The sequence below is a fragment of the Myotis daubentonii genome, chromosome 16 (assembly GCF_963259705.1).
Source record: "Myotis daubentonii chromosome 16, mMyoDau2.1, whole genome shotgun sequence".
Lineage (NCBI taxonomy): Eukaryota > Metazoa > Chordata > Mammalia > Chiroptera > Vespertilionidae > Myotis > Myotis daubentonii.
Window position 1 is genome coordinate 39,730,681 of NC_081855.1, and position 21,331 is coordinate 39,752,011.

The 21,331-nt window shown below is 39.3% G+C and overlaps 1 protein-coding gene across 1 annotated transcript; it reads left to right on the forward strand.

The window, feature by feature from the left end:
* The first annotated feature begins 394 nt into the window (after positions 1–394).
* PSMD12 (proteasome 26S subunit, non-ATPase 12) lies at positions 395–20,338 on the forward strand. The gene is made up of 11 exons (XM_059670030.1): positions 395–596; positions 7,228–7,287; positions 7,376–7,504; positions 11,192–11,299; positions 12,919–13,023; positions 14,176–14,325; positions 14,664–14,798; positions 15,551–15,663; positions 16,319–16,493; positions 18,786–18,863; positions 19,765–20,338. The coding sequence occupies exons 1-11, from the start codon at positions 489–491 to the stop codon at positions 19,972–19,974; spliced, it is 1,371 nt and encodes a 456-aa protein (XP_059526013.1). The 5' UTR covers positions 395–488; the 3' UTR covers positions 19,975–20,338.
* Positions 20,339–21,331: the final 993 nt, after the last annotated feature.

The window sequence follows — 21,331 nt, forward strand, 5'->3', positions numbered from 1 at the left end:
TGAGCCGCTGCCATATCTTCGTTTGTGAGCTCTCAAAGATCCCACAGATTAAGCCACCAAGATTCTCAACCCGATGAGACCTGAGGACTTTCTCTCTAGGGTTTATCTCGGCCTGCTCCTACAGAGAGGAGAAAACCGAGATTTGAGGAAAGTTGAGCGACTTGCCCACGGACCCGAGATATCATAACATTTCAAAACAGGGGCTTATGAATATACAGGAAGGGCTATTCTATTACACAGGTTTTCCTCACCGCAAATTTTAGATTTTTTAGAAGTCTGCCACCTCAGACACAACCCGAGGTGGCCCTCACTCCGCCCCCAGGGCTGTCCGCGGCGCTGCCTGACTGGCGGCCGGCGCAGGGGACCTCGTGGGGTCCTTCGCGCGGGCTCCGGACGCACTGCCTGAGCGGGTGCGCAGGCGGCTTCCGGTGTGGGTGACGAGTGGTGGCCGAAAAAGGGGGACATCGAGGAACGCTCAGGCTTGGACCATGGCGGACGGCGGCTCGGAGCGGGCTGATGGGCGCATCGTCAAGATGGAGGTGGACTACAGCGCCACGGTGGATCAGCGTCTGCCCGAGTGCGAGAAGCTGGCCAAGGTGAGGGGAGGCCGGCTGTCTGTGGCGGGCGCCAGGGGCTGAGTCACCGCGCGGAGCCTGCTTAGGCCTCAGGGGGCCTGCGGGCTGGAGCGCGCATCCCCAGCCCGGGTTAGGCCTGCTTGAGGAGGACACCCCAGGGCCGTCTGATCACGGAGACTCCAGGCGGGGTGCGCTGGTGAATACCCTCCCTCCCCAGGACAGATGGTCACTTCCTCCCGGTAGAGGACTTGGGGCCCCGATAGTACTTTTTGCGTTTCCTTGGATACGCTTGACCGTTTACTTTGGTAATTTCCCAGGGGTTGAGGCCGCTTCGGCATTCAGACTAGATCAGGGCGTTTCGTTCTATTGCTGAATCAATTTATGTCAAGCTGTTTATGGATCGTGGCGATGTGCCTGGCCTGTGGCCAGGAAAAGGGGCAGGAAAGTGATAGTACGAGGTGATTAACACAAGATTTCTGTCCCGGCGGAGTTCGTGTACATAACGAATTGGACAAGTCAGACCTGGCGGTGAATGCCGTACAAGTACAAATAAATTGTTATTGGAACACAGAGAAAGAAGCTGTTCATTCTTACGGGTGGGATAAGGGATGGCTTTACAGGGAAGCTAATGTTTGCGTTGGGCCCTGACGAGTAAGATTGGGTGGGGAAGGAGTCATTCCTGCAGCGGGAACTACGTAAGCAAAGACAAGCAGGCACTAAAGTGCAGGATAAACTAATTAGAGGAGTTCTTGAATAGTAGGTTAGCCCAATTGCGTATCTCCCAAAGGATAGAAACTTAACTTGATCCAAACACTTGTCACGCCCCCTGTGATGTGTGAGGCAACTTTGTGTATCATTTTATGCATAAAGAAACAAAGGCTCAGAGTTATTTGTCCCGCGTTACAGTTATTAATTGGTAGAACCAGGGTTTCAAAACTTGGTTTGTCTGACTAGGGGTAGAGGTGGTTGTTGACTCTGCTCCATCCTGGGCTGTTGCTAAGGCCCTCAGTATGCTCAGGGCTTATTAAGTTCCTAGATCAGTCTCCAGCCACAGACATTTATTGCTATCTATCTGGAATGCATTCACTAATAGGGTTGTTTTTGTCCCCATGGAGCTTTCTGTATAAGTACATTGCAGTGTTAACAAATTCAGGGACAGGAGGAGTGACAAGTAATGCATGACACTTAGTCTTAGAAAGAAACCTTTTTAATGTCCCCCACCCTCTTTTTTTCCAGAAAAGAATTTACTAGGGCTTTACAAAAAACAAGGCTAGGGAAAGATGATGAAGTTGACGTACCTGTATTTCTTAGGTTCAGTACACTTGATGGAGGAGAGCCAAAAAAATTCATCTCTGAGCTTTCTAGTTGAGAGTGTAAAGAAACAGCATCAGCCCTAGCTGGTTTTGCTAGGTGGATAGAGGCTGGGCCTGCCGACTGAAGGGTCCCGAGTTCGATTCAGGTCAAGGGTATGGACCTGGGTTGCAGGCTCCTCCCCCTACCGGGCCCTGGTGGGGGCTCGTGCAGGAGGCAACCAATCGATGTTTCTCTCACATTGATGTTTCTCTCTCTTTTTCCCTTTCTCATCCACTCTCTCTAAAAGTCAATGGAAAAATATCCTCAGGTGAGGATTAGAAGAAAGAAGGAACAGCAACTTAAGGGTTGGAAAATTCAAAACACCTGCAGTGCCAGGGAGATAACAATAGCTGACATTTATTGAGTAGCTTCTGCAGTGCCAGGCACTATTCTCAGTGCTAATGTGCATTAACTCACTTGCTCCTCACCTTAACCCTATGTGATAGTGTATGGTTATTGTTGTTTTACCGACAGCAGGCTAAGAGAAGTTGAGTCACATGCTCCAGGGTCATACAGCTCGTTAAGTGAAGGGGCCAGGGATGCAAACCCAGGCAGATGGATTCTAGAGCTTTGTGCTCTCGCTATGCATCCTGCCTAGCGAGCCACGTGTAAGGAAAACCTGAACTTCAGAACACCTGCCCATGGAAAAGGGCAGTAACTCTTCACCTCCAGTTAATCTTTGCCAGTTGAGGGAGAAAAATACTATCTGAGCTAATACTGTGTAGATCAAATAAAACATATCTACAGGCCAAAGTAAAACATATATAGAGGCCAGAGTCAGCCCCTGAACCACCATTTTGGAATTAGTAGAATGACAGTGTCCATAAGGAAGAAACCATTTGCTTTAAAGAATTACAGCTATTCTAGAACTGAGACCTGGGAGAAAAAACACCTTCCCTTTACCCATGTCTTCTAATAGTTTACTGTGGCAAGACCTAGGCAGTGCTAGACATTATGGGCAGTATAAAGAGGATTAGACAAAGCTCTTGCCCTCAAATAGGTTAGAGGCCAATGGGGTGGGGGGGAGGGATATTTCACTGCTACAGTTGTTCTAGTGGTTTACATATATGGCATTTATTCAGGACATCAAATGGAATGGAAATGTTTAAAAAAAGGAATACTGGTGCCCTTACCAGTACTCGGTGGTTAGAGCATCAGCCCGCACACCAAAAGGTTTCGTGTTGATTTCCAGTCAAGGACACATACCTGGGTTACAGGTTCAGTCCTGGCCCAGTCAGGGCCATTATAGGAAGCAACCAGTCAATGTTTCTCTGTCTTTCTCTCTTTCTCCCCTCTCCCTCTCTCCCTTTATTTTACTCTCTCTAAAAATCTATGGAAAAAATATCATTGGGTAAGGATTAACAACAACAAAAATAAAATAAATAAACAGGGAATGTTGGGGCCTGTTAAACTAAATAAAATTAAAGGCATTTAGATGCTGATTTCTTAAGCCAGCATACCAGTTGGTTTCAAAACAAGATGTAGGTATGGATTGCTTTTGTTGGGGGGTGAGGAGGAGGGAAGGTGGTAGGATATTTTTTTTATTTATACAGACCCACAGTTTTTAACTTTTGGATTAGATGGTTGTCTTACAGTCCTAGTTAACTTTTTTAAAGGTATGTCTCTCAGTTTTGCTATTTATTCATCGTTTTGTATTATTTTCTAACCTTTCTGCCAAACATAAAATACTTATTTAGCATTGCATTTCTACATTGGAATATATGGAACATGTAGCATACATTGTTTTGTATTTTATTAATACAAAATAAAACTGAAGAAAGTTTTATTTTCATGTTACCTGTGAGAAAACTAAGGTTCAGGCAGCTTAAATGGTTTATCTAAGGTCCACAGCAGAGCCAGATCAAGCTCAGATCTCCTGGGAACATGTATAGTGTTCTTTTTGCTACATACCACGGCCTCTTGAAGGGACTACCAATTTTGTGCTTACTTTCCTTAAGAAACTTTATTTTTAATAAGACATTTGAAGAAGAAAATTATATATGTATAGAGACTTTAATAGGATGTATCAGGTGAGAAAATCATATGTAGCAGAAGCCTTTGAAAGGCAGACTGAAGTCTAGACCTGGTTTGTCAAATTGCCAAATCTAGGCCATTCAAATTTCCTACAATTATGACCTAGTACAATTCTGTTTCTGTGTCCTGACACTCACCTAGCAAATAACAATAACTAATATTTATTGCTGTGTAAGTTCTATATGATGCTCGCTATTATGATGATTATGTTTATATTATATTCCAGCCACATATCCATTTAGGAGTTAAAGGATGGACACAGACATACAGAACTTACAGATGCTCAACAAGTACTGATGTTAAGCAAACGCCTTAGTCATTTACCTCATTTACAAAGATTGTTTTAAAAGTCACATGTTCCAACAAGTTGGTTTTGATAGCTCTGGCCATCTTGTTCCTTTTGAGTTGAAAGGCAGCATTGAGGAGGTGGAGTTTCCAGAACTATGTGCTTAGATAGGGAAGGAAGAAGGGAAAAGATGTTTAGCCAGAGGATTGAACATGGAAAGTGGGATGGTTAGAGAATTGGGAGTTGCATATAATGAAGTTGGTGATAGTGTCCCTCAAATAGTACCGAACTGTTAGCCATATAACTTACCACATCCTACTTACTGAGACAGTAAGAATCAGGAATTGTAAGCCATTAGGTTCAACTGAATAGTTCAAGTCAATGTCAACACATTCAATGCATACTATGTGCACTTGCTGCAAGGGAAACAAGGTCCAGCCCTAGAGGAGCTTACAGACCAGCTAGGAGGCAAGACTTGCACATTACTGGCACAGGTATAAAGGGATGTACTGTAATATCTGCAGAAGCAACATGATGTGCTTGTCTAGATGCAGAGCACTGAACACCAGTGTCAACAGTATAGATACTATCCCTGCTCTTACAGTGTTTGCATTCTAGTGAGATGACAAAGACAGCAAACAGTTAAGTAGAACAGAGTTGGGGGTCATTGAAAAGAAGAAACCCAATGGACTTGAGTATTAAAGGACATGCTGAATGACTTGATTTTAGAGAGCATTATCTGAGAACATCTTTCTGAGAAGGTGACATTTAATGTTCCATTGATACATGCAGACCATTGCTCTAGAGCAGTGTGCGCTTTCTTCTCATGTAGGGTCAGTTCTTTAAAAACCATAGTTCTGAATTTGCCATATAGTAAACTACACTCTGTCAATCACAGTCATGTGGCTAACAGTAATGGCAAACGCAGCAGGAGGTGACTGTGAATAAGTTATTTTGCATTTTAACTATTTTTGTACTATATTTTGTTGCCAGATTGTAACAATTTCCCTACAAAATTACTTTGATCAAAGCAAAGGGGTGATTTAAACTAATATGGTCCAGTTTAGTGAAGGGAACTTGGACCAGGGAAACAAGGACCCTGGGCTCTGGTTCTGCTGGTTAGTTTTGTGGCTGAACTATTTGGTCTTCGGTTGTTTTACTCTCTAGAGTAAGATCATTGGAGTAAATGTCTAGTAGTGTTTCCAGTTCTAACATTCTGTGATATTTTATCGTTTATTAGCCTATATTTTGAAGAATTTATAGATTATTTATTTATGTGTGTATTTATTTTCATTCTCATCTGAGTATGTTTATTGATTTGAGAGAGAGAGAGAGAGAGAGAGAGAGAGAGAGAGAGAGAAATATTGATGTGAGAAAGAAACATCTCTCAGTTACCTCCCCTAGGAGCCCTGACCTGGGATCAAACCCAAAACCTAGATATGTGCCCTTACTAGAAATCGAACCCTCAACCTTTTGGTGTGCAGGACAACACTCCAACCAACTGAGCCACTGGGCCAGTACTATAGATTGGTTTTTTGTTCTTTTCCTCTGATGGATATTTAGCCAGCATTTATTGTATATGTGAATCTGTAGAGCTTTCAGAACTGCTGCTCCCCTTTGCACAGGAAACATTGTTAAAATGTTAGTTATCATATATGTTTAAGAGTCAATTAAATAAGTTCAAACAATGGCTTTACAGTACATATTCTGCTGCATAGAAAAGTCATAGTTTAAAAGTTACCTTGACAAATATGGAAACAGTATTTTTGAAAAGTTCAAACATTATTTGTGCCCTTAATTCAAAAGCTATTTAATTAGTTTCTTTCATCAGTAAAAGAGTACTCAAGTGTTGTCCATGAATGTCATTAAAATAAAAATTTTTCCCCATTAGAAAAACAATTTCTGAATAAAACCCTCCTCGTTGCTTCCAATTTATTTAGTGTTAATTAATATCAGTATCTTAAAGTGCATTTTTTTTGCTGTGGGTTGGTTTTGTTTTTATCAAAATGTGTGGTTCCTAATAGGATGGCTTATTTTAGCCCTGGCATGTTATCATTAGGGTTTATATTGTTTGAATTTTGTTGTTTTTCATTTCTTAATATGTCCCAGGGAGAATGTTTTGTGTTTGCAAATGAGGTAGAGGTTATTATCAGTAGACAAAAAGGGGTGTAGTTCATTTGGATCAGTATCTGCTTAAGAACATGACTTTTGATTTAGCAAGTGTTGGTATTGCCAACTGGTCTTCATTTCTCTTTAGCATATTTACTTATTTATTTATATTATTTATTTTGGAGAGAGAAAGGGGAAGAGATAGGTAGATATCATTCCCTACCTGCATGCACCCAGACCTGGGGTCAAACCCACAACTAGGATATGTGCCCAGACCAGGAATCAAACCTTCCACCCTTTGGTGTGCATGATGATATTCCAACCAACTGAACCGAACTGGTCAGGGCAATTATTTATTTTTATAGCCATTGATGAATTAAAACAGGGTTTTCTATCTTTTTACCACAAAATATCCTTTTTAATTTCTTCTCAAAACTTCATGATTTAAATATTATGGAAATTTATAAAGAAAATTCATTTTCCTATTTTTATACTTTAAAGACACGTGACTATCAGTTAAGAATCTCTGTTTAGAATAAGATAAACAAACAGATGTTACTGCACTGAGTTGATAAATTTTGCTCGGGTGCTAAATCATTGTTGTTCCATATTCACTTTCTCTTAGGTATTTTGAAATGTTAAAGGTAGCTTATGGGACCCAGGTTGGAAATCACTGACTACAGAATCCCTGGGAAAAGCAAGCATTATCATGAAAAGTATAAAAGTAATTATGGAGTAGTCCTTTTGCTCTAAAATAGGCTGCTGATTTTCTTTCTTTTCGGTGTCAGAAACATCTCATTTTAGCCTAGTTATGTAGTTTTTGCATTGGTGGTGATGGTTTTCATTGTTCATTTTAATATTTTATTTTAGGAAGGAAGACTTCAGGAAGTCATTGAAACCCTTCTCTCTTTGGAAAAACAGACCCGTACTGTGAGTAGATTATAGTGCAAAACTTCAGTTGCCAATAATTTCACTTAACATGGTTCCATTAACTTTGGATATATGTTCATTTTTACAGGCTTCTGATATGGTGTCTACATCCCGTATCTTAGTTGCAGTAGTGAAGATGTGTTATGAGGCTAAAGAATGGGATTTACTTAATGAAAACATTATGCTTTTGTCAAAAAGACGGAGTCAGTTAAAACAAGTAAGTTCATGATTGCTCAAAAACAAATACATTTGCACTTATTTATTTTAATCTTTATTATTGAAAGTATTACATATGTCCTCTTTTTCCCCCCATCAACCCTCCATACATTTGCATTTAAATAAGGACTTTCACAACGCAGAGTACTAACCACTATACGATCACGGCAAAATAAGGACTTTCAGAAAACCTTTTTGTGAATCTGTTAACTCAACATTACAACATTCTAAAGAGTTTTTAAAAATTCTGTCCATATTCTCATAACTGCTTTTATTTTGTTTCTTCTAGTCTTTATATATTTCCATACTTTTAGTGAGAGTGTTGATATAGCTTTGGTCTATTTCCACATTGCTCCATATCTTCATGTTTATTATTTTAAATGATTCTGTTATAATCATTTTTAAAAGTTTGCTGACCCCTGACCTAGATGGAATGTTAGAGCTGGAGGAAATTAGTCTAACCTGCTTATACTCACTGTGAGGAAACTGGGGGCAAGAGATACTGTTCCTTTCACTACCACATTTTATCGAGATGAATATGGGTGACTGTGGCTCCTCCCCAACCAGATGATGGAACTGTTTTACCTTCTGCCTCTGCCACTGACTCTTTAATCATATTATCTGCTGGTCATTGCCTCACTTCTCTCATAGCCAAAGTTGAACTCTGCTTTTCTTTTTCATCGTCGTCGTCGTTATTATTATTATTATTATTATTATTATTTTGTCTGTTTTCATTTCTTCTATATGTTTCTGCTTGACTGCAAAAAAAGCTAGCTAGCAAGCCTTCCAGTAAATGTGGCCAGGCATGCCTCTTCCAGCTTTTTTTAAAAAAAATATATTTTATTGATTTTTTTTTTTTTACAGAGAGGAAGGGAGAGGGATAGAGAGTTAGAAACATTGATCAGCTGCCTCCTGCACACCCCCTACTAGGGATGTGCCCGCAACCAAGGTACATGCCCTTGATCGGAATCGAACCTGGGACCCTTCACTCTGTAGGCCAACACTCTGTCCACTGAGCCAAACCAGTTAGGGCTCCACCTTTCTTTTTTTTTTTTAATATATTTTTTATTGATTAAGATATTACATATGTGTCCTTATCCCCACGTTACCCGCTCCCCCCACCCCCTCCCCCCCCCCGCCCCCCGCTCATGCCCTCACCCCCCCCCCCCCCCCCCCGTTGTCCGTGTCCATTGGTTAGGCCTATATGCTTGCATATAAGTCCTTTGGTTGATCTTTCCCCCTTACCCCCACCCTCCCCTACCTTCCCTCCAAGGCCTGACAGTCCAATCAATGCCTCTCTGTCTCTGGATCAGTCTTTTTTCATCAGTTTATGTTGTTCATTATATTCCACAAATGAGTGAGATCATGTGGTATTTATCCGCTCTCCAGTTCCATCCATGCTGTGGCAAATGGTAAGAGTTCCTTTTTCTTCTTCCTCTTCTTAAAGAATACCTTTCAGCATTTCATATAATGCTGGTTTGGTGGTAATGAACTCCTTTAGCTTTTTCTTATCTGTGAAGCTCTTTATCTGACCTTCTATTCTGAATGATAGCTTTGCTGGATAAAGTAATCTTGGTTGTAGGTTCTTGCTATTCATCACTTTGAATATTTCTTGCCACTCTCTTCTGGCCTGCATGGCTTCTGTTGAGAAATCAGCTGACAGTCGTATGGGTACTCCCTTGTAGGTAACTGACTTTCTTTCTCTTGCTGCTTTTAAGATTCTCTCTTTGTCTTTTGCTCTTGGCATTTTAATGATGATGTGTCTTGGTGTGGTTCTCTTTGGGTTTTTTGTTTGGGGTTCTCTGCGCTTCCTGGACTTGTAAGTCTATTTCTTTCACCAGGTGGGGGAAGTTTTCTGTCATTATTTCTTCAAATAGGTTTTCAATATCTTGCTCTCTCTCTTCTTCTGGTATCCCTGTAATTCTGATATTGGTACGCTTGAAGTTGTCCCAGAAGCTCCTTACACTATCTTCATATTTTTGGAATCTTTTTTTTTTTCCAGTTGGGTGTTTTTTGCTTCTTCGCATTTCAAATCTTTGACTTGATTCTTGCGATCCTCTTGTCTGCTGTTGGATCTCTGTATATTATTCTTTATTTCAGTCAGTGTATGCTTAATTTCTAGTTGGTCCTTTTTCATATCCTCGAGGGTCTCACTAGATTTCTTGAGGGTCTCACTAAATTTATCGGTGGTTTCCATAAAATTCTTGAAAAACCTTATAAACGTGGTTTTGAACTCTATATCCAGTCGTTTGCTTTCCTCAATTTCTGTCATTTGTGACCTGTTTCTTTGTCTCCGCATTTCTTATGCTTCCCTGTGTTGGTAGAGTGGTTTTGTGTGCTAGGTGTCCTGTAGGGCCCAGTGGCTCAGCCTCTCCCGTTACCTGAGGTGGACACTCTTGGTGCACCCCCTTGTGGGCTTTGTGCACAGTCTTGTTGTAGTTAAGCCTTGATTGTTGTAGGATCACTGGGAGGAATTGACCTCCAGGCCAATTGGCAGTGAGAATCGGCTGTGTCTGCAGTGGGAGAACTTCTGTGCTGAAGACACCCTTCTGGGGCAAGACTTGCTTCAGTGGGGCTTTCATGCTCACTGAGTCTGCCCCCTGGGTGTGTCCCTTATGGATCTGAGGAGTTGTAATCCAGATGGTCCCCCTCTGACCACTGGGTACACTGGCTCTTGGAGGTTACCCAGCAGGAGCTATGAAGAGAACTGCAGATTCCCCTTCCTTTTTTGGAGTTTGGAGGTGCCCTGATGAGGCCCAGCTGTGAAGCAATGCAAGCTGCTGTGGGGCCTTGGGCCTTCTCTTGGAAGTTCTGGGTCTGTGGCCCAGCTGCAGTTTGTTAGGTAATTTTCAGGTTGCAAAGGGCCAGGGCATTCATATGCAAAAGCCTCTGCCGCAGCCTGGGTGGGGCGGGGTCTCAGGGAATCAAAGGGCGGAGCAAGGAACTATGGCGTATTCTCAGCCCTGCCCTAAGGGGCCGCACGTCTCAGTGTCCGGACAATCCAATTGCTGCAAGCACCTCTGAGGGAGAGCCGCCCTCGAGTTCCGAGTTCTGCCCGCTGCCAGACAGTCCAGTTTCTCCCCGTATGAGTCCTGGGTCCCCAGAGACTTCCCAGAACTGGAGTTCAGAGCAGTCGGGAGCTTGTGACTCCCTCCCGATTCAAAAAGACAGCCGCGTCCTCAGGTACCAGCCCCTTTCCGGGCACTCTCGAGCCTCCGTACCTTTGCACTTTACTTCCGCAGCTCCTGACCCTCAATGTGCTTTTCTCTTTCCTTCTAGTTGTAGAATTTCCACTCCGCCAGCCTTCCTGTAAGTTCTGGATGATGTCCGTTTTGTCTGTTTATTGTGTTTTGAAGTTGTAGGAGGCAGCAATTTCGGTGTTTCCCTGTGCCGCCATCTTAATTTCTCTCCACCTTTCTTTTTGCGTAATCAGTTCACCAGTTGTAGTGGGGAGGGGCACAGTCTTGCACCTGAGGGTTTCCTAACCTTTATTGATTTGTTCTTAGGTATTCAGTACTTCTCAGCTATCAGGGAGGTTTTAATGTTCTTTGATGTTCTTTTATAGGCATTTCCGTGTGTAAAGTTGCTTGTGAAGACCAAATTTAACCACAGCACTTCCATCAATAACATACTTCCCTTTCCTGTTTAGGGAATGAATTTTACTTATGAGTGCTATTTATTATTTTAGGCTGTTGCAAAAATGGTTCAACAATGCTGTACTTACGTTGAGGAAATCACAGACCTTCCGATCAAACTTCAATTAATTGATACTCTACGAATGGTTACAGAAGGAAAGGTGAGTTGTCTATTGGTATAACTCATGGTGATAAGTACTCTCTTACTTGTATTCAGACATACTTTTATACTGTATTTAGACATTTTCTATTAGTATTTAAAAATAAGGTTAATTCTTCACCCTGGCCTGAATCTGCTTGAAAAGTCTGTTTGGGATAGCTAAAGTTTCACTCTAATATTTAAATTGTTAGCAGTGTGAGGTTAATTTTCAAAATTTTACTGTGATGTCATCCTCCTCACCCCTAACCCCCCAATATCATATTTCTCTAAAAAAAGGGCAAGTACAGAGTGGTGACTGGTAGATACGTTTCTTTCTAGATAGATTTTTGTGGTTTGAAGACAAAAACTTAGCTTGTATTTAACTTTTTGTCTCTTTAACTAATCAGTTCAGTTCAGTAAATGTTATTGAGTACCTCTGTTATGCTAAGTCCAAAATGAGCAAGAACTATTCTTTTACCTCAAAGAGATCAGTTATAAAAATAATGATGGGGCTGTGTCATGACACTATGTAGTGCCCTGAAGCATAGAGGTAGGGATTGATTGGGTGAGGTGCCCAGGGAAGCCTCAAAGAGTTGATGATAGCTGAGCTGGCTTTTTAAGAATGAATAGAAATTCTACAGGGCCAGTGGTAGGGAAAAGGGCATTTTACACATAGGGAAAATAATATACAAAAAAAATCAAAGTGAGAAACACCTAGTATATTTAGGAAACTAAGTAGTCTGTTATTGGAGATTAAGGCTTTGAGGGATGGATTGGGGAAAGGGAGTTGCTGCAGGGCAAAGGCTAAATGGGCAAGCCTTAACATGAAAATTAGTTTCCTAGGTTCTGTAAGTTATGTAGTTATAGTTTTAATGTTTAATTTGTTGGAAGTTACAAATCTACAATATTACTTATAGCTACAAAAAATGCTAGTAACTTCAATACTTAGCAAGATCAGATATATATGTATTTTTTACTATATTTTTATTGAATCCAGAGAGGAAGAGAGAGGGAGAGATAGAAGCATCAATGATGAGAGAGAATCATTGATTGGCTGCCTTTTGCACCCCCCTCCCCCCCCCCTCTGGGGATCGAGCCCACAACCTGGGCATGTGCCCTTGACTGGAATCCAACCTGGGACGCTTCAGTCCTCAGGCCGACGTTCTATCCACTAAGCCAACCAGCTAGGGCGAGATCAGATATTTTTAAAGGAAGTAGCATTGTATTTAAAGATTAATCAGAATTAGAGTATTGGTTGAATTGTGGCTACTGGGCTGTATATGCTCTTTGTAAAGGGTGTTATTTTTCAAGTAATCAACCTTTTTAAAGGTTCTTTTTGTTTTCTGTGCCACTTATGCAGCATGTAGTCTGTCATTCATTAAACACAGTGATTTTATATTTAGGTTCTCAAAGCAAAGCTGCAAAATATGAGTAATGTTTTATAGAGACATTTTCTTTAAAATTGAGTGATTGTGAAGTATAAAATATTACATAGCTCTGTTCATACATGGAAGATAAAGTGCACAATAACTCCAAAATAAATACTTTGCCTAGTTTGAATAATAGTTTAATTCTCTCTTTAAAATTCTGATATATTTCTATAGGAATTTGATAATTATAATAAATTTCTTGTATTTGTAGATCTATGTTGAAATTGAACGTGCTCGGCTAACTAAAACATTAGCAACTATCAAAGAACAAAGTGGGGACGTCAAAGAGGCAGCCTCCATTTTACAAGAGTTACAGGTAAGATGCTGCATTGTAGAGTGTGTGGAACTTTATGTTTAGTCAGCATTATTTTCCTGTGGAAATAGCTTATTTCAGCACTTAATTACTTTTTTTCTAAAACACCAAGAATTAGAGTGAATACAGTAGAGTGTGAGGTTATTCAAATAATTGGAAATAGAGTAATTATGGTTCCAAATACATTTAACTTCTAAAGAAGTGTTGTTTTTTTAAATATTTTTATTGATTTCAGAGAGGAAGGGAGAGGAGGAGAGAGAGAAAAACATCAGTGATGAAAGAGAATCATTGGCTGCCTCCTGCACGCTTCCTACTGGGGTCAAGCTCACAACCCAGGCATTTGCCCTTGACCAGAATCGAACCTGGGACCCTTCAGCCCGCAGGCTGATGGTCTATCCACTGAGGCAAACCAGCTAGGGCTCTAAAGAAGTTTTGAAGATAAATTAGGATTAACAAGTTAACCTTGATTTTGTGCTATTATTTGAACAATTTAATTCTCAGAATTTAAATAAAATCAGTAATTCATATACTATTTACTTATACGTTAAGAATTTGCTATTAATTATTGGCTTTGTTCTTAATGAATATTAAATTGGTGGTCAATTCTTAAGAGTACTAGTAATCTTAAAATGAGACAGCAAAGAGCTAAAGAAATCTGAGAAAAACCATAGACTGTCTCACCAGAAAAATGTACATGAACTATGCTCAAAATTTAGCTTCTAGCCCTGGATGGTGTGCTTAGTGGTTAGAGCATTGGCCCACACACCAAAAGGTCACAGGTTCGATTCCCAGTCAAGGACACATACTTGGTTGTAGGTTTGCTCCGGCCCCTGGTCCAGGGCGAGTACTGGAGACAACCAGTTGATGGGTCTCTCTCACATAGATGTTTCTCTCTCCCCACCCCCACTCCTTTTCACTCTCTCTGGAAGTGTTACACAAATTTATGAATGTGTTAAAATTTATGGAACTTTACACCAAAAGAAAAAAAATGTATTATGTAATTTCCTGGAGGAAACTAGCTTTCTGTGTCATCATCAGCACTCTAAAAATGTGTGAACGTTCTTACTATTTATCAACGGTGAATGTTTTAATATGTATTTAATTCTATTGCAGTTTTAAAATATTATAAATTCATTTGGGGACTTCCTCTTCTAGGTGGAAACCTACGGGTCAATGGAAAAGAAAGAGCGAGTGGAGTTTATTTTGGAGCAAATGAGGCTCTGCCTAGCTGTGAAGGATTACATTCGTACACAGATCATCAGCAAGAAAATTAACACCAAATTTTTCCAGGAAGAAAATACAGAGGTAAGTATATGTCTCAATATGAATTTACTTTAAAAATGTTTAGGGGGAGCCCTGACCGGTTTGGCTTAGTGGATAGAGCATCAGCCTGTGGACTGAAAGATCCCAGGTTTGATTCTGGTCAAGGGCACGTACCTTAGTTGCGGGCACATCCCTGGTAGGAGGTGTGCAGGAGGCAGCTGATCGATGTTTCTCTCTCATCGATGTTTCTAACTCTATCCCTCTCCCTTCCTCTCTGTAAAAAATCAATAAAATATATTTTGTATTTAAAAAAAAATGTTTAGGGGGGGGAAAAAACATAAACCCCAATTTACCTTGTCAACTTTCTTCTTTTTTTCCAGAAATTAAAGTTAAAATACTATAACTTAATGATTCAGCTGGATCAACACGAGGGCTCCTATTTGTCTATTTGTAAGCACTACAGAGCAATATATGATACTCCCTGTATACAGGCCGAAAGTGAAAAGTGGCAACAGGTAAGAACATATTCTTATACTTGACATTGATACTTATGAGAAACAATCTGCATTTTTAAATTTATTATGAAATAATTTTAACTTCAGTAATTATATGCAATTTTATAATGCTGCTTTGTAATTCACTGTGTTGATAATTCAGCTTATCCTTATTGATTCAGACTATTGTGGTAGTACTCTATCACCTTGAAAGAAATAGGCTTACTGTTAAAAATATATGGCTTGGCCGGTGTGGTGCAGTGGTTAAGTATCAACCTATGAACCAGGAGGTCAGGGTTTGATTCCAGTCAGAGTACAGGCCAGGGTTGCTGGCTTGATCCCCAGTAGGGGGCTTGCAGGAGGCAGCGGATCAATGATTCTCTCACCTCATTGATGTTTCTCTCTCTCTTCTTCTCTCTTCCTCTCTGAAATCAATTAAGAGAGTGTGTGTGTGTGTGTGTGTGTGTGTGTGTGTGTGTGTGTGTGTAATATACAGCAGGTCACCTGCTAGCAAGGTTACAGGAAAGACCTAACATTACTTTGGAAAATTGTTACATGTGTATTCCATATAATTTTGTTATATGAACTTCTTCTTTTATACATTTGTTTAAAAAAATAGCCCGGGTAGTAATTCAAATTAGCAAATATTTTTTAGTACAGTATTCAAAATGAATATATATATATAATCATTTCATGATTTTTTAGTTCCTGCTAAAGTTTTCATTATGTTTCTAATCGTGCATATAATCTATTATGTTGTGCGACTGTTTCAGGCTCTGAAAAGTGTTGTCCTCTACGTTATATTGGCTCCTTTTGATAATGAACAGTCAGATTTGGTTCATCGAATAAGTGGTGACAAGAAGTTAGAAGAAATTCCTAAATATAAGTAAGTACCTTTATAATTAGCTTAATATACCTCAGTAGAAGCACCATTTTGAAAGAAAATTGGTTAACCTAAATGTACACTTAATTGGCTGCTGATAGATTGTATTAGAGAATAAAATTGGAGATAATAATAAAATGTTTTTTATAGTTCTGCATTAGAAATTAATGTAATGAGATGATTGCATACTTCATTCTAAGCCACTTATCAAGTAGAAGTTTTATTTCAAGCTAATTTTAACAGCTTTTGTTTAATTAACCATTTGATGAAGTTTTTATCATCAGTAGTTGGGGCTTTATGATTTTCTGAAATACATACTTCTGAAAACCTATTATATGAAACAGACGTACACTTCATAAGCACGATGGGCTTTTTTTTATAGGTATGTTTCTTTTATCTGTTTCATTTAAAAGGTTATATTCATTAGTACAGAGATTGGAAAGAAGATAGGAGAAGGCAAAATGTTAAGCATGGGAATGCTATATTCAGAATTACTTTGGGGAAAAATGGTAGCAAAATTAGAAACAATAATAATCCACTTGGTTCTTTTTCTGCAAATAAATATTTATTTTAAAAGTCTGTTGATATTTAAATCCTTGTTACAGTGGATGAAAGTTATTTTACAGATTTGGAATATTAAGTTTTATACCATTTACAGGGATCTTTTAAAGCTTTTTACCACGATGGAGTTAATGCGTTGGTCTACACTTGTCGAAGACTATGGAATGGAATTAAGAAAAGGTTCTCTGGAAAGTCCTGCAACTGATGTTTTTGGTTATACAGAAGAAGGTGAAAAAAGGTGGAAAGACTTGAAGAACAGAGTTGTTGAACATGTAAGGGGATCTGGCATGATAGAGATGACAATTTAACAGTCAAGTTTGGCAAATTTGAGCATAAACTTTTATGTTTGATAATTAAATGTGTTGACATGCTTCATTTCGAGAGGACCTCTCAAGAATCCAAAGTTTTATAGCACATATACCAGAAGGAATTTCTTAATGTGAGGGATGATGAGAATGGGGAGAATGTTTTCTATCTCACTTGGTAGTTTTGGAAATGGGTAACATATCATAAACCTGCCCTTTCTTCTTGGTGTCACTACAGGTTGAATTGTGCCAACATTCATTCATATAACAAACACATTTATTATGAGCCCTCTATGTGCCAGACAGACACTACAAAGTGCTGGGACATATAGGAGAGTAAGACATCTTCAAAAAGCTTAAAAATAAACCATAGGGAAGGCACATTTATAAGTAAAAGCATTATAGATATTGTGGTACAGGTATATATAGAGGGGAGCATAAGGAGAGAATTGATTGGCTCTACCTAGGAGAGTAGTCAGGCTAGATACATAGGCATTGACGCAGAAGATAAGATTTGTAAGAAGAGTATGTAGTTAGCAGGTAGACAAGGAGAGCAGTCCCTTTGGGCAGATGGAGTCATCCCAGCAAGGGCATAGAAGCACAAACAAGCAGGGGAACTTGGGGACCTCCAAGAAAAAGGCTCAGTGAGAAAGGAAGTTGGAGATGTCAAAAGGGTCTGCATCATAACAAAGATTGTACACATACAGTGAAAACTTCTGAGAGGATAATGGCCAGGCCTGTATTTTACAAAGATCCTCTGGGAATAAGTGTGGAGAATGGATTTGGAGAGAGAGAAGACAAGATGAGAAGACTGGTTAAGTTAGGGTCTGTTTGGGCTTGAATTAAGGTAGTAACCACGGTATTGAAGAAGAATGGATGGAATGGAATTATTTTAAGAAAGAAAATCAATAGAATTTGGTTATTGGTTAAATTTAAGGATAGAGGAAAAGGTAGGGTCTAGAATAGTTCTCACACTTCCTAAGAGGTTAGTGTTGCCATTGACCCTGATAGAGTTGGGAAGAGATGCAACTTATTAAAAGATGAGTTCAGCCGAAACCGGTTTGGCTCAGTGGATGGAGCGTTGGCTTGCGGACTGAAAGGTCCCAGGTTCGATTCCGGTCAGGGGCATGTACCTGGGTTGCGGGCACATCTCCAGTAGGAGATGTGCAGGAGGCAGCTGATCGATGTTTCTCTCTCATCGATGTTTCTAACTCTCTATCTCTCTCCCTTCCTCTCTGTAAAATATCAATAAAATATATTTAAAAAAAAAAAAAAAAAAGATGAGTTCAGCACTAGCCAGTTTGGCTCAGTGGATACAGTGTCGGCCTGCGGACTGAAGGGTCCCTCGATCGATTCCAGTCAAGAGCACATGTCTGGGTTGCGGGCACAGTCCCCAGTACGGGGCGTGCAGGAGGCAGCCAACTAATGATTCTCTGTCATCATTGATGTTTCTATCTCTTCCTCTCCCTCTCTGAAATCAATAAATATATATATTTTTTAAAAAGATGAGTTCATTTTTCTCCCCATCACTCCCATATTTCCTTGTGAGTGCTGTTATTCTGTTAATAACATTAATAAAGAAGAGTCTAACTTTAGTACCATTTCCAGTGAAAATTATGGAATTTTCTTTTTTTTTTAAATATATTTTATTGATTTTTCACAGAGAGGAAGGGAGAGAGATAGAGAGTCAGAAACATCGATGAGAGAGAAACATCGATCAGCTGCCTCCTGCACATCTCCCACTGGGGATGTGCCCGCAACCCAGGTACATGCCCTCGGCCGGAATCGAACCAGGGACCCTTCAGTCCGCAGGCCGACGCTCTATCCACTGAGCCAAACCGGTTTCGGCATGGAATTTTCTTTCTTATCACCTTTAAATAGTTATAGTGATGATTAAAGTGATGTTTTGAGGTGATCTCAATTTTTAAAAATCTTAACCTTTTAAAAATTTGTCATAATTAGGAAAAGCTTAACTTCAGTTTCTTGCATATAGCAAAATTATTTTAGTACAGTTATAATTTTTAATCACTATTTAAGATAAACCTATATTTTAACTGTATATTTTAAGAGAGTTGTGGCGAGTACTCAGAATAACTTGCAAATAACTGCAGAAACAAAAATGCATTCCAGTGGTGGGCTATGGGAAAAATAAAAGCTCAATCTAATATTTTAACTAAACCTATTTGGGTTTGAAAACAAATGGACTTTTAGTCTTACTGATAACTGTTGTGTTCTCTTTGCCCGCTCTCTTCTCCCCAGAATATTAGAATAATGGCCAAATATTATACAAGGATAACAATGAAGAGGATGGCACAACTTCTGGATCTATCTGTTGATGTAAGTAGTAAACTTCATTGTTTGAGTTATTTGTAGCCATTCATTTTTGTAGCCATTCCTCGACTTATAAAAATCAAGTGAGGAAATCAGTGTTGTTTTATTTAACTTTAAGTTTAGGTAATAAGTTTCCCCAAGCTATCTTAAGCACCAAAAAATAGCTTAAAAATCTTTTTATAGTTACATTAATATTATTTATACTAGTTAGAATTGTCACTTAAATATGTTAGTTTTCCATTGATTAAGTTGAAGTTCAAGGTATATGTTCTATAATAAGTATGTTTAGGTTCACAAAAGTGTACTGTAGAAATAAAAGATATGAGGGAGGCTTGACTATAGTTCACTTGAAAAGGTCCCGGGACGTGATAGAGAGGTTTCACTTTCAGATCTGGATTTCATGTTGATAAAATGTACAACACCAAAGAAATAGGCGGTAAATGAAATGCACAGTAATGGTCTGAAAAGCCATTTCTGTTACCAGAAGTAACTGAGACAGTTTAGCTGGAAAAGAAGAATCATGGAGTGTTAGCAGGTTTGACCGTTGGATAATTCATTAGCACTTCTCATATCTGGATGAGGGTACCAGAGTTCTTAGAAGCAAAATGCCTGTCCATGGCTATATAGTTGCCAAGTAGCAGAGCATATATTCTACCCTGACATTTCTGGAAACTTTGGGAGTAGATTCAAACTTGACCCTGACTTGGAGTGGATTCATATTCTATTCATCCCTAGACTCTCAGTAAAATCCATACATTATTACAAGAAATCAGCAGTTGCTAACTGTTACTAAAGAATTTTAGCCCTGCATATTCTTGAATGAAGAGTTTAGAAAATGCTTTCCTTAAATTCTGTTTATTATCTATACTTATCCGATATTAATCCAGTTTGTCTTTCTCTCTTGCAGGAGTCAGAGGCTTTTCTCTCAAATCTCGTAGTAAACAAGACCATTTTTGCTAAAGTAGACAGGTTGGCAGGAATTATCAACTTCCAGAGACCGAAGGATCCAAATAATTTATTAAATGACTGGTCTCAGAAACTGAACTCATTGATGTCTCTAGTTAACAAAACTACACACCTCATAGCCAAAGAGGAAATGATACATAATCTACAATAAGAGGTCTCCATGCCCTGATGCTTTTAGAAAAGAGTTAACATTGGAAGTCATTAAAAAAGAAAAGACTGTTATGGTGTATATGTTGGGTTCTTTTTTCCTATTCTCAACTCCTTTGTCTAAAATTTAAAATATAGTGAATATGTTTGAGGCCCCTTTTCTACCTTTCAACTCCCTAATTTCATTGTTAACTTTTCATTTGTAATTGATACAAAAATAGAATACATTTCTATTGTCTGAGTGCTCAAAACTGTGTCATAACTTACCCAAATTTTTTCTGTCATTTGAAACCTTTTTAGCTATTATTTGTTTTCATTCAGCTAACAACCATAATGATAATAAAAGCAGTATATGCACGTTTATTTTCTATGGTTACATGTGTTTCTGAACATTTTACGGGGTAGTGATTTAAGTGGTTTTTTGAATAAATTCTGTTGTAAATCTATGAATTAGTAGATTTTTAAAAGATTTTTTAAAAATATATTTTTATTGATTTCAGAGAAGGGGGAGAAAGAGAGAGAGACATAAATGATAAGAGAGAATCATTGATCGCTGCCTCATGCATGCCCCCTACTGGGGATGGAGCCTGCAACCCATGCATGTGCCCTTTTGACCGGAACTGAACCTGGGACCCTTCAGTCCGCAGGCCGATGCTATATCCACTGAGCAAAACCGGCTAGAGTTTTTTTTTTAGATTTTTAAAAATTTTATTAATTTTTAGAGAGAGAGGAAGGAAGGGAGAGGGAGAGATTCCTGCATGCCCCCTACTGGGAATCGAGCCCACAACTCAGGCATGTGCCCTGACCAAGAATGCTAACCCTAATCAGCAACCTTTAGGTGCAGAGGACAATGCCCAGCCAACTCTGGCCAGGGCTATTTAGAAGAATTGTAAAAGCAACATAGAATATATAGGAACATTTGGGATAGAGTTGTGGTTTGTGAAGAATTCGTATTTTAGTATTGTGGCTAAAAGTCTCTAACCTGAGTGTGTATGGGGGAGCTATTTGGTAGGCTATATAGACTTTTTTTTTTAATATTTTTTTCTTTTTTAGGGGGGTCTAACTGGCTTTAATCACAGTAGCTTATTTTTACCCTCTTCCCCTTACTTGACCAGTTTTTGAACAAAATCAAGTGATGTTGTGTTGGCACAATTTAACACACAAAGTCATTTTCTTAAAAATATATTTTATTGATTTTTTACAGAGAGGAAGGGAGAGGGATAGTCAGAAACATCGATGAGAGAGAAACATTGATCAGCTGCCTTCTGCACACTCCCCACTGGGTATGTGCCCGCAACCAAGGTACATGCCCTTAACCAGAATCGAACTTGGGACCCCTGAGTCCACAGGCCGACGCTTTA

Coding starts and splice junctions, on each gene's coding strand:
- PSMD12 (XM_059670030.1), top strand. CDS start 489: ATGGCGGACGGCGGCTCGGAGCGGGCTGATGGGCGCATCGTCAAGATG. Junction 597..7,227: donor AGTGCGAGAAGCTGGCCAAG/GTGAGGGGAGGC, acceptor ATTTTATTTTAG/GAAGGAAGACTTCAGGAAGT. Junction 15,664..16,318: donor GAAGAAATTCCTAAATATAA/GTAAGTACCTTT, acceptor TACCATTTACAG/GGATCTTTTAAAGCTTTTTA.